Here is a 17658-nt window from a genome sequence, read left to right on the forward strand (position 1 = left end):
CAGTGAACTTCATCTCACCAAAGGTGGCGAGGAGGGAGAACTCCACATGGACCTGGCCTGGGATGGTTCCCCTTAGGATAGAAAGGAACTTGGTGGAGACCAGAAGGGGCCATATAATGGTGCAGGGAATGAGGGGAAAAACTAGGCAAGCGTTTGGCTTTAATTCAGCTGGAGGTGCAGGTGGAGGGGCTGGAGGCGGCAGGCTGAGTCTAGGCCCACTGCCCCTCATGGGCCCGAAAGGGCGGCGGCCATGGCCATTTGCACCGCAGGGCTTCTGCAGCGGCCTCCAGGGGAAGCCTCACCAGGTGGTCAGGAGGTACAGCGCTGGTGTTGGGTGCAGTGGGAGGTCACCACATGCTGCTCCGGCATCCCAGTGCCTGGCCGGAGTCCTGTCTGCTCTGCTTCCAGCCCGGTGTCCTGTTGTGTGCCACAGTGGGCAGCAGGTGACAGCTCAGGCATGTATCCTGGGCTGCTGGCTTTGGCCAGACGCAGTCCTGGCTGCTGCAGGCATCTGGGGAATGAACCAGCGAATGACAGAGCTCTCTGTATCTCTGGGGGCTGGGGAAGGTACAATGTTAAGGAAATGGCGTTTCGGACCCCATCCCAGGAGGCAGGAGGAGGCGGGAAGCTGGTGAGGCCCCACTGAGAGGCCCCGCACAGTGCTGGCCGCCACCCAGCACGACCTTCACGCGCCTGCCCCACACGCGGCCTCGGCCAGACGTCCTGCCAGACCCCTGCCCCAGGGACAGCCCAGACAGCGCTCTCTTCATAAAAAAAAATAATTTATTGTCAACAAAGGCGATATATACAACAGGAGAACAGGTGAACAAGGCGAGTGGGAGTGGACGGAGCCCCAGGCGGGCGCTGGGGCCCCAGGCGGGGATGCAGCGGGAAGAGGTAATGGAGGCTTCCTGGCTCAGGAGCCTGAACGAGTGGGGGAGGAGAGGTGTCCCCCGAGGTAGTGGGACTCAGTTCACCCCGCTCTGACACCTCCTCTGTAAGGCACTGTGCCGGGGGAGAATGTGGGGGAGCGGTGGGATCAGCAAGGGATGGGGTGGGTGTTCTCCACAGGCCAGTGCCCTACCGCACGGCAGCCTTGGCCACCCGGGCTGGACATTTTCCAGTGCCCCAAAGGTGCAGCGCATGCTGCCCCTTCCACCCTGCCCCGGCCCCCGGTTTCCCTCTACAACAGGCGGCCAAGCCGGACAGCTCCGAGTTGTAAGCCAAAGGGGGACACCGTCTCTGCCCTCCCACCCTCCCCAGGAAAAGCAAGAATTTACATCCCACTCCCCGCCTCTGGCTGCCCCCGCACAGCAGTGCTAGATTCTGACAGAACCGCAGGCCAGTCCGCGGGGTCACCTGCTCCCACACCCTTGGAGCCCTGGGGGTGCTTGGACCAGTCTTGCAGGAGGCTGACGGCCGGAGGTTCCTCCATCCGCACGCGGATAACCTGGAGATCCAGTGTCCCACGGAGCCCCGGAGGGGGAGCTGGGCAGGGGTGGGAGCAGAGAGCAGAGTCAGGGTCCTCCAGACCCCTTGGCCCAAGGATGTTCCCTGAAACTTAAACCATATCTCCACTTCTAGGCCTGGGATGAGGGGAAGCTTGGGGACAGGGGAGCCGAGAGCCACCGGGACCAGATCGCCTGTTCCCAGCCTTTCTCCCTCGGGTGTTCGGGCACGTGGCCACAGAGCACCTTTTAACTTTGTCCAGCTCTGCCCTTCAGCTGACTCTATTCCAACTCAAATCATAGAGCATCCTGGCCGAATGGATAAAAGCCGTCCCAGAGCCGGCCTTGCCCACCGAGGGGCCAACGCGCTGAGCCGAGAAGGGAGTGCTGCAGAGCCCTGGGGTGGCGTCCAGCTCTGCTTCACAACTCCCATCTGCTTCTTGACCTGACAGGTGGTGCCCACACCCCACGGCTCAGCTGTCCACCGGAGGGAGGAGAAACCACTCAGTGGGCAAAACTGGGCTCACAGGGGACGTCACCAAGTGTCCCTGGGACAGGGCATGTGCAGGTTACCACACACTGGGCACTGCAGCCGCTGCCCGCCTGTGCTGAGTCCAGTGTGGCGTTCCCTATTCTGTCCTCAGACACAGTTATTTACAATGTGGCAGAGAAGACAAGGTCCAATTCTACTGCCTAAAGTGACTTCAGGACTGTCCCCCAGTTCTGTGATCTGGTGAATTCCATTTTGTGTTCACGTAAGCTCACTGAGGGGGGGCTGAAACCACTTCAACAACCACTTATTGAGCAACTACGCCATGCCAACGCTGCTCCAGCAACGAATGCCACTCACCAAGCCGACTTCTTGGAATTAACTTCTACTGGTGACAGCCAATAAACAAACAACCAAAAGATGCAGACTGTGTTTTCTATAGATGGATGCGACATTCAGACACCAGGGAAAGGAGACAGGGCAGCCTGGAGCTGACAGGTGAGCAGAGTTGTAGAGGAAAAGCAAGGAATTAGCTAGCCAGCAAGCTGGAGAGCTGGAAATGCAGGTGCCTGGGGGAGGGGACACTGCTGCCATAGGAACGTGAGGCTGGTGACTGCAGAGCTGGTGTGATGGAAGAAGTCAGGACCTGCGGGACACTGGTCCCCTAGGAGGGCTCAGGAGGGCTCCGAGAGGGGTCGACCCTGACTCATGTTTTTAGCCAAAGCCACTCTGACTACGGTAGAAAGAGCAGAGCAAGCAAAGCTCAGAGGCTCGGAATCAGACCAGGGTGGCGGCAGGAGGGTGAACATTGAACCCGTGTGGGGGTGGAGCGCCCCCCCACAGAGGATGACCCCAAAGTTCTGGGCAGTGCAAACTGACGGATGGAGGATGCGCGTAGCAGTGGGCCTGGTCTGGAACTGTTCGTTTGAGAGATGTCACGGGGCAGGCTGAACGAGTGGCTGGACCCCCGGGGGAGGGCCAGGCTGTGGACACACAGGTGGGGGCCTGGGGGTGAGCTCCCAGGGAATGGGAGAGTTCCCCACCTGCAGTGGTTGGGGGGGCTGCCTCATCTCTTCATTCACTGAACACAAAGCAGGGCAATTCTGTGCTGACACAGTTCTGGCCCCTGGGGCTATCACAGCGCAGGACACACCCCACCCCAAGGTGCTTGCGTCCTAGCAAGGGAAGAGGACGATGTGCGCCTTCCCGCTCTGGGGCATGAGAAGGACGGCTGAGTGAAGGAGGAGACCAGACCATGGAGATGGAGAACGGAACTGGATTTAACTGTGTGGAAGGCAACAGCAACCTTGCCTCAGAGCCTCGCTGGCCCTGACCGACACACGGAGTGTCCTGGGGACAGGGCTGCCTGACTCACGCCATTGCCATGTGCTTCCCGGGTGGGGGGTGGGGCGGCTGGCAGCCCCCAGGGTGTCCCCTGCAGTTTCCGGCCCACTCCTAATCTCCAGGATCCTGCCACTGAGAACACGCTGCAGCCCCCTCCCACCATTTCGTCCGCTCAGGGAACCCCAAATAAGCCTCAAACCTCATCCACCCACCACACCAGAGACCTGGGGTTTGGGAATAGGACACCCTCAGACTCGGAATGAAGGCTCCCTTTCGAGAATGAAACTAGAGGACCCAATGCACAGTGGGACAGGCCAGCCATTTAGGGCCGCGATGTCCCATGGGGGGTGGGAGTGATGCTCAGATCCAGGCAAATTGTGGAGTCCAGGGTTGTGGGGCTGGAATGTGACTCAAGCTGAAGCCTAGACAGTCAAAACCGTGACCTACAGGAAGTGGCTGCCCTGAGTCACGAACGGGGAGATGTTTTGGCGAATCAGCAAACAGGAGCAAGCGAGCACGTGTGCGCACACAGAGCTCTTTGAACCAAGGGCGTAAGCAACACTGAGCCCTGGGAGCGCTTTCTGGGGGACCCATTCACTCCTGAGACCATCAGCAGTGTCTGCGTGGAGAGGAAGCAGGCTCGGCCCTGGCCCCGCACCGCCTCTGAATTCGGCTCGCTGGTCACCTGGGTCTGGCTGCCGCGTGACGTCCCCACCAAAGATGTGCACATCCTGAGGGTGCTTTGTCCCTCGGCAAAGGGACGTCAGGGCTGCAGGTGGAGCTGAGGCTGCTAATCAGCTGAATAAAATAAAACACAGGCCTCGGCTCTGTGATCTGAGTGAGCCCATCGCAACCACAAGGGCCCCTCAATGGAGAAGAGGGGGCGGGCCGGTCACAGCCCACATTAGCTGTCCTGAGACAGTGGACTGGCCGCTGCTGGCTGTGAAGGTGTTGAGAGGCTTCTGGAAGCCAGGCCACCCAAGAAGACAGATTTTTCCCTTAGAGATTCCTGAAAGGAACAAAGCCCTGCCCACACCTCAGTTTCTAGCTGAGCGACAACCACTTTGGGCCTCTGACCTTCAGAACTGCAAAATAACACATGTGTGCTGTCTTGAGCCCTGTGCCTGTAATCACTTGTTTTTAGCAGCAAACAAAACTAATGCAGGAACCACAAGCAAGAAGGACCCGGGAGCCCGCTTCTCCACCCGGAAAAGGAGATGCACGCTTGCCTTTAGAAAAACTACTTTCTTGAGAGGCAGACAGACAGAGAGAGCGCCCCAACCGTTGGTTCGCTCTCCAAATACCTGCCAGGGCTGGGCTGCCCAGGCTGAAGCCGAGAGCCCAGTCCAGGTCTCCCTCACCACTGCCTCGCAGGGTGTGCGTTAGCAGGAAGCAAAGACGACTCAGCAACAGTCAGGACTCAAACCCGGACGCTGACGTGCGATGCAAGTGTCCCAAGTGGGGTCTTGCAGGGTCTTTCTTTTTTTTTTTTTTTTGACAGGCAGAGTTAGACAGAGAGAGAGAGAGAGAGAGACAGAGAAAGGTCTTCCTTCCGTTGGTTCACCCTCCAAATGGCCACTACGGCCGGCGCAGCGCACCAATCCGAAGCTAGGAGCCAGGTGCTTCCTCCTGGTCTCCCATGAGGGTGCAGGGCCCAAGCACTTGGGCCATCCTCCACTGCACTACCGGGCCACAGCACAGCTGGACTGGGAGAGGAGCAACTGGGACGGAATCCGGCGCCCCGATCCGGACTAGAACCTGGGGTGCCAGTGCCGCAGGTGGAGGATTAGCCAAGTGAGCCGTGGCACCAGCCGTCTAACAGGGTCTTAACTGCTGGGTCAAATGCCTGACATTTGACTCTGACATCTGCCCTCTTACAATACAAACAGCAATGAGTGTTTAGCCTAGCCGTTAAGACGCCCATGCCCCAGGGGCTGGCGCTGTGGCCTAGCGGGGAAAATGGTTACCTACAATGCCAGCTGCCCATGTGAGTGCTGGTTTGCATCCTGGCTGCTCCACTTCCAATCCAGGTCCCTGCTAATGGCCTAGGAAAAGCAGTAGAAGATGGTCTAAGTGTTTGCATCCCTGCTACAAACATGGGAGACCCGAATGAAGCTCCTGGCTTCAGTCTGGCCCGGCACTGGCTACTGCAGCCGTCTGGGGAGTGAACCAGTGGATGGAAGACCTTTGTCTCTCTTCGTCTCTGTAACTCTGCCTTTCAAGTAAATAAATCGCATGCCCCGTATCGGAGTGCCTGAGTTCAATGCCTGGCTCCAGTTCAAGTACCAGGGCTCTCGCCGCCCATGTGGAAGACCTGGGTTGTGTTCCTGGTGGCTGAGCTTTGACCCAGCCCAGCCACAGCCATTGCAGGCATTTGTGGAGTGAACCAAAGGATGGGAACTCTCTCTGTCCCTCTGCTTCTCAGGTACAAATTAAGGGAAAATACCCACGAGGCCACAGCACCAACGTAAGCGCGCACTTAGTGCCATTGTTTGGAGCTCGCTGGGGTTGGCGGCCGTCCGCTCCCTGCTCCTGACACCTGCCTGCTGGAACTCTGGGCAGCCCCGTCCGGCCCCTGCCCTTCTGGCTGAAGAGGACACTTCAGTCTCCAGCTGGGGTCAGTCTCCCGCGCAAGGTGGGTGTCAGGCGTCTGGCGGTGCTGGCACAGCCCTCCAACCTCATGGCTGCTCCCCAGAAACGCTGAGAAGCTCAGCTGCCCGCCACTACCCACACCAGACAAAGGCCCCTGCCCTTGGCCCTGTCTCCCGGGGCCCCAGCAGCACAGCAGAGGGGCCAGGCCCGCCTGTGTTCGCTCAAGAGCGCTCACCTGGGGAGGGGCTCTCTGGCTGGGGCAGGCCGCCGTCTGCCGTCCGCCCGTCTTTACGCGAGTCCTTGCTGTCTGCAGCCCTGAGCTGGGTGTGGGAGAAGAGCTGGAGGACAAAGCCGGGGGGGAAGCTGCCATCGGTGAAGTGGCGGACCTCGGCCGGCGCTGCGAACGTCTCGGTGGGCGAGTCGGGCGACGGGGGCTCTGCAGGGAAGGAGAGGATGAGAGCCCAGTGAGGGGGGGCCAGAGCCCAGGCCTCAGGGGAGCCACAGATGCCGTCTGCCGGGGCCCCACCTCCTCATCACCAACCTCAGTGTTCTCCCAGGCCTTCCCTCACCTGGGCCGGGGTCCGGGCTTTTGGTCACAGCTCTGCCTCTCTTCTTCCTGACCGGCTCTTCCCCAGGTTCCTTCCATCTCACACTCCGGGGCTTCCTGCCTCCTGGCTCGGCAGTGGGGATGGCTGCAGAAGGAAAGACCTTAGGCGTCTTCAGGAGGCCAGGCGTGAACCCCATAGCCGCAGGCTTCCCTCTGCCCCCCCCCCCCCCCCGCCTCTGGCTGCCCGGCAGACTGACCAGGAAGCTCGAGGGGGCGGAGTCCCCTGGGCCGGATCCTTCTAGGGAGAGCCGGGTTGTCCTCGGAGTCCAGGAGGACGACGATCTCTGCCGGCATCTCGGCGGGGTCCGGGTAGGAGTCCGGGGCTGGCTCAGCTTCTCGGCCTGAGTCTGAAGGGGACATAGCCCAGTGAGCTCCAAGCGCTCCAACCGCTTCTCCCTCCACCCGGTCCTGGGCCCGAGTACCTGGGCTGGGAGGGCACGGCTGCTCGGTGCTGACGTCCTGCAGGAGGGCCACCCCCTCGCTCCAGGCCTCCAAGATGTTGCTCTTCTCAGAAGGGCTCAGGTCCAGTGTGTGAGGATGCTGTTCCAGGATGTGCGCGCGAGCCGTGTCTGCCGAGGGGGCCCGGATCTCCGCGCCACACACCATGCACAGGGCTCGCCCGCTGCCTCCTGGGCTGTTTCCCACCAGGAACTCCTGTTCCCAAGACACCTGCTGCCTGAGCTCCTCGCAGCCCGCCTCGGGCAGGCTGGGCCTCGGCGGTGGAGTTTTCTCCTGTTGGGCGACTGCGTGGGGACAGGAGAGAGGCAGTGTCAGTGAGGGTGCCCTTGGCCACCTGCGCTTGAACTGTGACCTCGAATCTGGTGTTCTGGAGAGGGAGCACTCCCATCCAAAGCATCTCCGCCTCTGTCCGGATCCTGGGAGCCCACGGAACACAGCTCTCGTGCCTCGCGCCTGCTTCCCTCCCCACCTTACCTCCTCCCAACTGAGTGTTAGACCTTAGAACTGTGTGTTTGCGCACAGGCGGTGTCCCTGCAGGTCTTCAGCCTGTGCAGCTCTGTCCAGATCGCCCTGTGAAGCCCCGCACTTCCTATCCCCGACAGTCAGCTGACCGCTGGACCACCGGGTAAGACTGGAAATGTCCACAAGTTACCGTCCCACAGGAGCTGGCACCGGGAGGAGGTGAGAGACGTACCTGTAGCTCCTGCCACTGACCACAAGGCCTCCCACCCCCTCGGAAGCATTTGTTCCAACAGTCCCACTCCTTAGTCTGTACCTGTACCGCTATCTGTGCGCAAACTGTATGCCCTGACCGGGCAGGAGCCCTGATCTGCCCAGGTAAGGCACCCCCGGCCCAGTGAGCCGGACGGCTCAGCGCTTAAGCGCCTGTGCTTCCTCACGGCCACTCCTCTCTGCCACCATCCCGAGAAGATGAGACGAAACACCAACAGGGGCGGCCCTGACATCTGGGGGCTGCCGGAAGAGGTGGCATTTGAGATGGACACTAGCCTTGGCTTGCAGACAATCCAGGTCTGCGCTGGGCTGCTCCTCTCTCCCATGTGACCGCGGACAGGAATCCGACCTCCCAAGTCACAACAGGCTCTCTGCCCCACGTCAACAAGGCTAAAGCCGGAGGGCCGTTCCTCGGCTCCGCCCCGGGCCCACTGCCTCCTCCGAGCAGACTTCTCATCGCTCCACTCGGCTTCCGCTGCGGCGCTTCCTCCATCACCTGTGCTGGGCCCCTCACCTCTCCTCAACACTTGCACAGCTCCCCCACTCGCTCCAGGTCACTGCCCGGGAACCATCCTCCCACCTGAAGCCGCTTCTCCCCGCACTGAGCCCCACATGCCCCTGCTGTTGTCACTTCAGCCATAGCATATCGTTTGCGCTCTGCGTGTTCCCCGGGTCTCTGCACGCTGCGCCGTAGCTCCATGAGAGCGTGGATGTTGGCTGCTTGAGGGCCTGCCACCATCTCCGGCCTGTCACCACCGAAGAACTCCAGGGTCAGTCCTCGGCCCCCTTCTCCGCCAGCCTCCTCCTCCGAGAAGTCTCATCGCACTGCCTGCCTGCCGAGGACAGCCACGGTGTTACCTCCAGCCCGACTCTGCCTGAAACCAAGACTCCTGTGTCTCCCGGCCTCGCGGTGGGGCGCTGTAACCACACCCAAACCTCTACTCCCGTCTCCCACAAGCCTGCCCCTGCCTCTAACCCCTCAGCAAACAGCCTGGACTCATCCTCTCACCCCAAATCCTTCCCAAAACGTGTGCCGCAAGACCTTTGCTCTTGCTATTCTTTTTAAAAATTCTAAAACTGATTGATCGGACAGGCAGGCGGAGAGACCGCCCATCTGCTGGCCAAGTCCCAAACACCTGCACCAGCTGGGGCCATTTCCCTGGGGGGTGGCAGAGCCATCGCCTGCTGCCTCCCAGGGCACACTCCAGCAGGAAGCTGGAACTGGGGAGGGAGAAGAGCTGCGATTCAAACGCTGGCGCTGACGGGGGCGCGGACTGCTTAAGCAGAGACACAGAAAGAGAAATCTTCCATCTGCTGGTTCACTCCCCAAATGGCCACAACGGCCAGGGATGGCCTGGAGCTCCATCTGAGTCTCCCGTATGTACTCGGGCCATCTTCTGCCTTCCAAGGCCACTAGCAGGGAGTTGGACAGGAAGTGGAGCCGCCGGGACTCGAACCGGCGCCCACATGGGATGTGCTGCTCCAGACAACCTCCCTTGCCCTCCCTCTTTGCCTACCTCCAAGGCTGACTCCCCCAAAGCCTTCAGGTCACCAAAGATTTTCATCAGAGCAGCCTTCGCTGCCCCTGGACACGGAAGACAACACCCACCTTTTCCTCCTTATGCTGGGTTTATGTCTCTGAGCCACACACCGCCGTGTGCCACACAACACATGCATTTACCCGTCTCCCGCCATCAGTGTACACGTGTGCTCCACACAGCAAAGGCCACCTGCCCTGCTGGCCACCATCACCACCCCAGCTTAACACCGCGCCTGGCGTGCGCACAATCAACACCTCTCTGACCTCCTCCCTAACAGCGGGTGCAAGGCCCCTGTGCCCTGGTGGAGGGGTTAACTGAGATGGCCCCTGACCGCCGCTGAGCAGCACCCCCCCCTTTATTTCCCTACTTTTACAACCCTCCTGATCCCGAAAAGGATGCGCGAGGCAGCGGGAGAGCTCGTCTTCCCCCTTCACCCACTGCCCGGTGCCCAGAGGCCGAGGGAGGGGTGCACACCCAGGCTTCCAGGGCAATGCCTTTGTTTTCCTGCAGGCTGCAAGCTCCTGTCCTGCGTGCGGGCAGGAGGGCGAGTGTTCCCAGGCTGTTGCCGAATCCTCTCCCACGGCTAGCCCCCCACGAGGGAGGCGGCCGAGAGCCCCACTCGCAAGGGCCGTGTTTCTACTCCGGGGCGCTGCGGGAGGCTCCATTCATCGCCCCGGCTCCAGGCTCTGACACCTGTGGCTTCCGCCAGTGGAAGGGATGGAGGTGGGGGCGGGAAAGCTTTCTTCTTGGAGGGGCCTCAAAATCCGCCTCTGGGGGGGGGGTCGGCAGCGGCGCCGGCCTTCACCCCCCTCCCACGGTGCGCTCCGGACACCCAGCTGCCGCGCCTAGCTTTGGGCCTAGAGGCCTCGGCCGCCCCTCGGCCTGCAACACAGCCTGGCCCGGTGTCGGCGGCCGCGGCCACCCAGCGCCCCTGGGGCTCTGGCCGAGGGGGGCTCCGGCTCCGGGAGAGGGGGCGCTCGGGCACCGGAAGATCCGGAGCGTTTGGGGCGTGGATCGAAGTCTCCAGACCCTGGGCGGGTGTGGGGGGGAGGCCTGGGATTCCAAACCCGGTGGGGGAGGAGCAAGAGCACGCCCTGGCCCCGGGCTGGAGGGGTAGGGGTGGGGGTGGGGACGGGGGCGTCTGGGCTGCAGGCTGAGGGGGCGGGGGGTGCCCGGGCCCCCGACCCCGGCCTCGGAGGCGCAGCCCCAGCCGGCCCGGAACGCGGAAGCGGGGTTCCCGCCCACCCTCACCTCTGAGCATCGGCTCGGGCCGCGGGATCACGGCCACCACCACGGCCTCATCGTCGTCCTCCCCTTCTTCGCATTTGAGCTTCACCTCGAAGCAGTCGAGCGCGGCGCCCTCAGCCTTCAGGGCCATGGCGCGGGCCCGGGCGACAGCGCTGACCGGATGCCGGAGGACGGTGGCCACCTCGCGCCCGCGCCGGGCCCGCGGCCCGCCCGGCGCAGCCCCCTCCCCGCCGCGCGCCCGCCGGGCCTGAGGGAGACCTCGGAGCGACGGCAGCCCGGGCGGGGAGGGCTCAATCCGGGGCCCGAGACCCCGCCGCCGCCTTTTATAGAGGCTCCGGCCTGCGCCCGCCCTCCGGGCCCGCCCCTCGCCCTGCGCGGCCAATGGCAGGCGGCCCCGCCCTGGCCCCGCCCAGGGCACGCGGCCCGTTAGGAGCCGGGAGACCCGCAGGATGGCGTGAAGGCGCGCGGCCTGGCGCTGAGGCGGGGTTCGCGGGTGCGGAGGGGAGCCCCCGAGCGGGCTCTGGGCTCGGGGCTCCAGGGCTCTCTGCGGAGACGCCCGCCCGGCCGGTTTGCGGGCAGGGTGGCCCTCGCTCCCTGGGGCCCCGGGATTTTGATGGGGCTCCCCTCGGCCTTCCGCCGCGGGGAGATGCCAATGGCGGGAAACGGCAGGGGGCAGGGTCTGTGACCTTGGGCTTGTTGCGTTCCTTCCTGGGGACCCTGGGGCTGTGGGCGCGCGCAGGCGGGGGCGGAGACTTCGCCAGCCTGCCCGGGACACCCGGCAGCCCCTCAGCCCCACACCGGGTGAGGGCGCCTTAGGGAGGAAGCTGGGCGCCCCCTCTCTGCAGAGATCAGTGGAGAAGATGGGGTGCCTGAGGGGGCAAGCCGGCCATGGAGCGCTTCTGCCTCAGACCTGCGATTCCGACCAATGTGGGGGGCAGAGGAGGCGGTGACTACTCTAAGGGTAGTACCCTGTGTGTATTAACGGATTACTTTTGTTACCTTCAAATGTAGCCAGACCCTTAGCCAGATCAATTAATCGCTGTGGCCGCAGGCGTCCCGTGTGAGCGGGGTTCGAGCCCCGGCTGCTCCACTTCCGCTCCAGCTCCCTGCGAATGCACCTAGGAAAGCAGCGGAGGATGGCTCTGGTGCTCGGGCCCCTGCAAGCCCGTGAGGAGACCTGGATGGAGCTCCTGGCTCCTGGCCCAGCCTGGTAGCCATCGGGGAGTGACCCAGTGAATAGAAGACTTCTGTCTCTCCCTGTTAACCCTGCCTTTCAAATGAATAAATACGTCCTTAGAAAAGAATGCTCGGGCCGGCGCTGCGGCTCAGTAGGCTAATCCTCCGCCTGCGGCGCCGGCGCCGCACACCGGGTTCTAGTCCCGGTCGGGGCGCCAGATTCTGTCCCGGTTGCCCCTCTTCCAGGCCAGCTCTCTGCTGTGGCCAGGGAGTGCAGTGGAGGATGGCCCAAGTGCTTGGGCCCTGCACCCCATGGGAGACCAGGAGAAGCACCTGGCTCCTGGCGTCAGATCAGCGCAGCGCGCCGCGGCGGCCATTGGAGGGTGAACCAACGGGCAAAGGAAGACCTTTCTCTCTGTCTCTCTCTCTCACTGTCCATTCTACCTGTCAAAAAAGAAAAAAGAAAAGAATGCTCATTCTCCACCGTTTGCATCAGCCCTGCCTTTGCATTGGCTGGCCACGGAGTGGATGGATGGATGGCTGCCCCCGGGGTTTGGCCAATGGGAGGCCCTGGCAGGAGGAAGAGTGGACAGGGTGTTTGTGCTGTGCAGGCTCAAGCAGGTGTGGCTCCAGGCCTGCAGGTGGTCCACGTGCCTCGAGTCCATTAATTCCAGGGCTTCCTTTGCTCCCTGCAGTTCAACAGCGGCTTCTTGATTTTGTTCTGTGCTGGGTTCTCAGCCCTACATCGTCCTTGTCACCCGTGTCGCCCATACCCTGCACTTGGCGTGATTTCTGTTTTCTAGGGTGAACCCCAAGTGACACGCCCAGTCCTGTATCGGGCATTTGGTAGCCATTATTTCTCAATCCTCACATCCTCACTGGTCTTTTTTTTTTAATAGTATAGTCTTTTTTTACATTTTATTTATTTTCATTTTTTTTATTTGAAAGGCAGAGATTCGAGGGAGAGAGAAACAGAAACAGACGGAGGTCTTCCATCTGCCGGTTCTCTCCCCAAATGCCTGCAACAGCCAGGACCAGGCCAGGCTAACACCAGGAGCCCAGTCTCCTCCATGGGCAACAGGGACACGAGTACTTGGGTGGTTCCTGTTGTGTCCCAGGGCAGAAGTTGACGCTGAAAGGGTTAAATAGCTTCCCCAAGGTGCTGCAGCAGTAGTCTCATCTCATCGCAACCCCCCATTACTACGCCTGAAGCAGGGGTGCGTTCTGCGATCCGCGATCAGCGTGGTGCTTTAGGAATATCGTGAGACTCAGACTGTGCTGTTGCCAGCAGAACACAAAGGAGACGTGGACGAGGCCACTTGCCCAGCTCGGGAGACTTTGTCGTCTCTGTGTGGTGCCTGCCTGTCTTCCTGCATGAACTCGGCCTCTCAGACAAACCTTGGGAGGACATCTGTTCCTTGACACCATTCGATCCAGAACAGCTCCCGCCTCCCCAGTCCCTCCACAGCCGCTGGGAGCCAACCCACACGTCAGGACTGTCCCTGAGGGGCCCCCAGGCACCTTCTCTGCTGGGCCAGCTGATGTAGACCCAACTTTCTTTGGCTGTGGCTATGTCCCCACTGCCCTTTGTTCCAAGAGCTCTGACAACATTAACCAACCTCTTTCTCTTTTTTTTTTTTTTTTTTGTTTTGTTTATTTTTGACAGGCAGAGTGGACAGTGAGAGAGAGAGAGAGACAGAGAGAAAGGTCTTCCTTTGCCGTTGGTTCACCCTCTAATGGCCGCCGCGGTAGCGCGCTGCGGCCGGCGCACCGCGCTGATCCGATGGCAGGAGCCAGGTGCTTCTCCTGGTCTCCCATGGGGTGCAGAGCCCAAACACTTGGGCCATCCTCCACTGCACTCCCTGGCCACAGCAGAGAGCTGGCCTGGAAGAGGGGCAACCGGGACAGGATCGGTGCCCTACCGGGACTAGAACCCGGTGTGCCGGCGCCGCAAGGCGGAGGATTAGCCTGTTGAGCCACGGCGCCGGCCCCTCTTTCTCTTTTTAAGATTAATTTATTGCGGCTAGTGCTGTGGCATAGCGGGTAAAGCTGCCGCCTCTAGTGCCAGCATACCGTATGGACACCGGTTTGTGTCCCAGCTGCTCCACTTACGATCCAGCTCTCTGCTATGGCCTGGGAAATCAGTAGAAGGTGGCCCAAGTCCTTGGGACCTTGCACCCGAGAGGGAGACCCGGAAGAAATTTCTGGCTCCTGGCTTTGGATCGGCGCAGCTCTACCTGTTGTGGCCATCTGGGGAGTGAACCAGCAGATGGAAGACCTTTCTCTCTCTCTCTCTCTCTCTCTCTCTCTGCCTCTGCCTCTCTGTAACTCTGCCTTTCAAATGAATAAATAAATATTTAACAAAATAGGATAAAATAATGCAATTTCAAGGGTAAGAAATTTTTGTGCCGTAGTGTGGCTGTGTTCTTTTTCCCCTCCCTTGGGGGTAAATACAAGCATTTATCCTGCAACGTACAACGTCCTGGATCTTATGAAATGTGGGGAGTTGCCAAGGTAAGACTCACCCCAAGTTCTCTGTGTCTCCTGCACTGCGCTGGACCTTAAGTTGTTGAATGAACCAAAGGGCGGCACCTTCGGCTCCAACATATGCAGGAAACTGAATCCAGCAGCACGCAGCCCACAGAACTGACTGCGGGATTGCAAAGCCGTGGCTCTTTCCCAGCTCGCCTGCTGGGAGGAGGGGAATCGGGATGCAGGTCCTCCCTGCTGGCTGCAGGGCAGGTGTTAAAGCAGCGCTTGGAGAGGGAATTGGAGTCTTCATTGTCAAGACAGGGGAGGGGCGGCGCTGCGGCTCACTAGGCTAATCCTCCGCCTTGCAGCGCCAGCACACTGGGCCCGGTCGGGGCACCGGTCCTGTCCCGGATGCCCCTCTTCCAGGCCAGCTCTCTGCTGTGGCCAGGGAGTGCAGTGGAGGATGGCCCAAGTGCTTGGGCCCTGCACCCCATGGGAGACCAGGAGTAGCACCTGGCTCCTGGCTTTGGATCAATGCAGTGCGCCGGCCATAGTGGCCATTTGGGGGGTGAACCAACGGCAAAAGGAAGACATGTCTCTCTCTCTCACTGTCCACTCTGCCTGTCAAAAAAAAAAAAAAAAAAAAAAAAGACAGGGGAGGAGTAAGCACAGAGCTTTAGCAGACAGGCTAAGTCTGTAATCTGCTTTTTTTTTTTTTTTTTAAGATTTATTTGTTTTGTTTGAAAGGGAGAGAGAGAAATAGAGATCTTTGATCTGTCTGTTCACTCCCCAAATACCAGCAGCATCCAGGGGCTAGACCAGGTGAAGCCAGGAGCCAGGAACTCCATCCTGATCTCCCACATGGGTGGCAGGGACTCCAGCACCTGGGCCTCCCAGGACACAGCAGGAGGCTGGATCTGAGCAGAGACGGCACTCCCAGCTGGCACTCCCATAAGGCATGTAGGCAGCCTGAGCGACAGCTTCGCCAGCTTCTCAGGCCACCAGGCCCCTGTAACCTGCTTGTGAGTTGGAGAATTTGACCTTGGAGCATGGCCTGGCAGCAGGACAGACGGGAGAGATGAGAAGAACTGCTCCTATCCTATGGCAGTGGGGCTGCCTCAGGTCACTCCCCGGAGATGAAACATTTCCTTTTAGTGCAGCTTGCACTGTGGGTAGCATTTTGGGGCCTCAGTGACGGGAGAGGGCCAGTGAGTGGCGCAGCTGTGGGGGTACTGACACATGAGTGAGCTGCTGCAGCATGCGGACTCCACCAAGTTCCAAATGCAGAGGGAGCTGACCGAGCAAGAGCAAAGACTTCACTCCACTTCGGTGTGGCTAGCGCCGTAATAAGCATAAGCCAGGCTCTGTGGCTCAGCACTCCTACCACAAGGAGTTGCCCCGAAGTCACCTCAAAGAAGAAAAAGAATAACGGAATAAAGACATCAATACAGGTCAGTGACTTCAACCATTCAATCCCTGAGGCTGTGCAGGGCTCGCCAGACGGCACTTTATCAGGGCATGCTTGTGGTTAGAGATCCCCGTGCTTGGCTCCTGTGTCAGTCGGGACACCTCCGTTGTCCCACGGTTCCGTCATTATTGATTTGCACGGTCCAGGCCATCAGGTTCCACGCCCCTCCGTGGGCACCTGCAAGGCAGCGCGACGTCTTAACCATCCTTACAGTTCCAGCACTGGCCAGGAACCAGCCCGACGCCTTCATTTCGGGGTTCTTGTTGCCAGACTCTCATCCAGCTCTCAGAAATGGGGTGTTTGTTGGTTCATGGAATTCAGGGAAGGGCTGGGAAGCAGGTGGACTTTGGGAGTACCTGGACCCAGGAGGGGACGCCACTAGCACTTCCCTTCCACTCGCCCTCTCTGCCTCTTGGTGTGCGCGTCAGCCTGATCTGCTTGCACGTGGTTTCCCCACGTGGCAGGTGTGTCTCCCACGGTTTCCCGCAGACCAGGTTCTACCCCTGCCTTTAATATTTATTTTGTATTTGTTTGAAAGGCTCAGTTACAGAGGAGGGGGCAGAAAAGAGAGAGATGTTCCATCTGCTGGTTCACTCCCCAAATGGCCACAATGGCCAGAGCTGGGCCAGACTGAAGCTTGGAACAGGAGCTTCTTCCAGGCCACCCACGTGGGTGCAGGGGTCCAAGGACTTGGGCCATCTTCTGCTGCTTTCCCAGGCACATTAGCAGGGAGCAGGATCGGAAATGGAGCAGCCGGGACTTGAACCAGCGCCCACATGGGATGGCGGTGTTGCAGGCTACAGCTCAACCAGTTGGGCCCTAGTGTTGGCCACAGCTATTAATAACTTAATTGTAGGGACCGGCATTGTGAAGCAGCCAGTTAATCCACCGCTTGTGACACCAGCATCCCATATCAGAGTGCCAGTTTGAGTCCCAGCTGCTCCACTTGTGATCCAGCTCCCTGCTGAGGCACCTGGGAAAGCAGTGGGAGACGGCCCGGGCCCTTGGGCTCCAGCCACCATCATGGGCCACCCGGATGGAGCTCCCGGCTCCTGGCTTTGGCTGAGACCAGTGCCAGCCAGTGGGGCAGTGGTTAGAAAATCTCTTTCTCTGTTGCTCCCTCTTTTTCTGTCACTCAAGCTTTCAAACAAATAAATAAATAACTCAAAAATAACTTAGTTGTACAGGGAAGTGACCATGAACTCTATAAATGTATACCAGTTAACTACTACTGGATTCAATAGAGTCACGTGTCACATAACGACCTTCCAGACATGACAGCAGTCCCAGATCCCGTCACCCAGTGGTGCTGGAGCCATCACAGCTCGCACAAGGACAGCCTATGGTGTTCGCCCAGCAACAAAGGGAGAGCAACTCCCGTTATTAGTGCGGTGTGACTGCGGTTGGAGGACGCCACTGCTCTTCCTCCTTGACGGGAAGGGAAGAAAGGCAGAGAAATCCCAGAGACCCAACTGAATGCAATCAGAAGTTATGGAATGAAGGAAAATCACGTGGGCCAGTGCGGTGGTGCAGTGGGTTACACTGCTGCCGGTGACGCCAGCATCCCATGTGGGTGCCGGTTTGAGTCCCAGATGCTCCATTTCCGATCCAGCTCCCTGCTAATGGCCTGGGAAAAGCGGCCATTACTGCTACCCTGCTACCCATGGGGGAAACCTGGAAGAAGCTCCTGGCTCCTGGCTTCTGGCTTCAGCCTAGCCCTGGGTATTCTGTGTGTGTGTGTGTGAGTACGTGTCCCTCTCTCTCTGCAACTCTGAGTTTCAAATAAATAAATAAATAAATAAATCTTTAAAAACAGCTACTGGAACACCTGCATCTTGGATCTGAGCACCTGGTTTGAGTCCTGACTCCATCTCTCATCAGCTTCCCGCCAGCGTGAGTCGTAGGATGCACAGATGAGAGTGTCAGTTGTTAAATCAACAACAGCGGTCACTGTGCACTTGCTCCCCATGTAGGACCTCTGTCCTTAATGAGCTGCACCGATCTGAAGCCAGGAGCCAGGAGCTTCTTTTTTTTTTTTTTTTGGACAGGCAGAGTGGATAGTGAAAGAGAAAGAGAGAAAG

At 59.8% G+C, this 17658-nt stretch overlaps 1 protein-coding gene across 5 annotated transcripts; it reads right to left on the minus strand.

Annotated features, from left to right (window-relative positions):
- Positions 1 to 768: 768 nt before the first annotated feature.
- On the minus strand, positions 769 to 10645 carry SPINDOC (spindlin interactor and repressor of chromatin binding). 5 transcript variants are annotated; one of them, XR_009866363.1, is made up of 7 exons: positions 10465 to 10645; positions 6904 to 7224; positions 6679 to 6828; positions 6444 to 6566; positions 6110 to 6310; positions 5254 to 5327; positions 1365 to 1450 (listed from the first exon to the last, which is right to left on the minus strand). XR_009866363.1 is itself a non-coding variant. In XM_062195948.1 (6 exons), the coding sequence occupies exons 1-6, from the start codon at positions 10589 to 10591 to the stop codon at positions 1356 to 1358; spliced, it is 1017 nt and encodes a 338-aa protein (XP_062051932.1). In that variant the 5' UTR covers positions 10592 to 10645; the 3' UTR covers positions 769 to 1355. The 5 variants fall into 5 exon arrangements, 3 of the variants coding, with proteins under 3 accessions (XP_062051932.1, XP_062051931.1, XP_062051933.1); XR_009866362.1 differs by having other exon boundaries at positions 1401 to 1488; XM_062195948.1 differs by lacking the exon at positions 5254 to 5327 and having other exon boundaries at positions 769 to 1450.
- Positions 10646 to 17658: the final 7013 nt, after the last annotated feature.

The sequence above is a fragment of the Lepus europaeus genome, chromosome 7 (assembly GCF_033115175.1).
Source record: "Lepus europaeus isolate LE1 chromosome 7, mLepTim1.pri, whole genome shotgun sequence".
Taxonomy (NCBI): domain Eukaryota; kingdom Metazoa; phylum Chordata; class Mammalia; order Lagomorpha; family Leporidae; genus Lepus; species Lepus europaeus.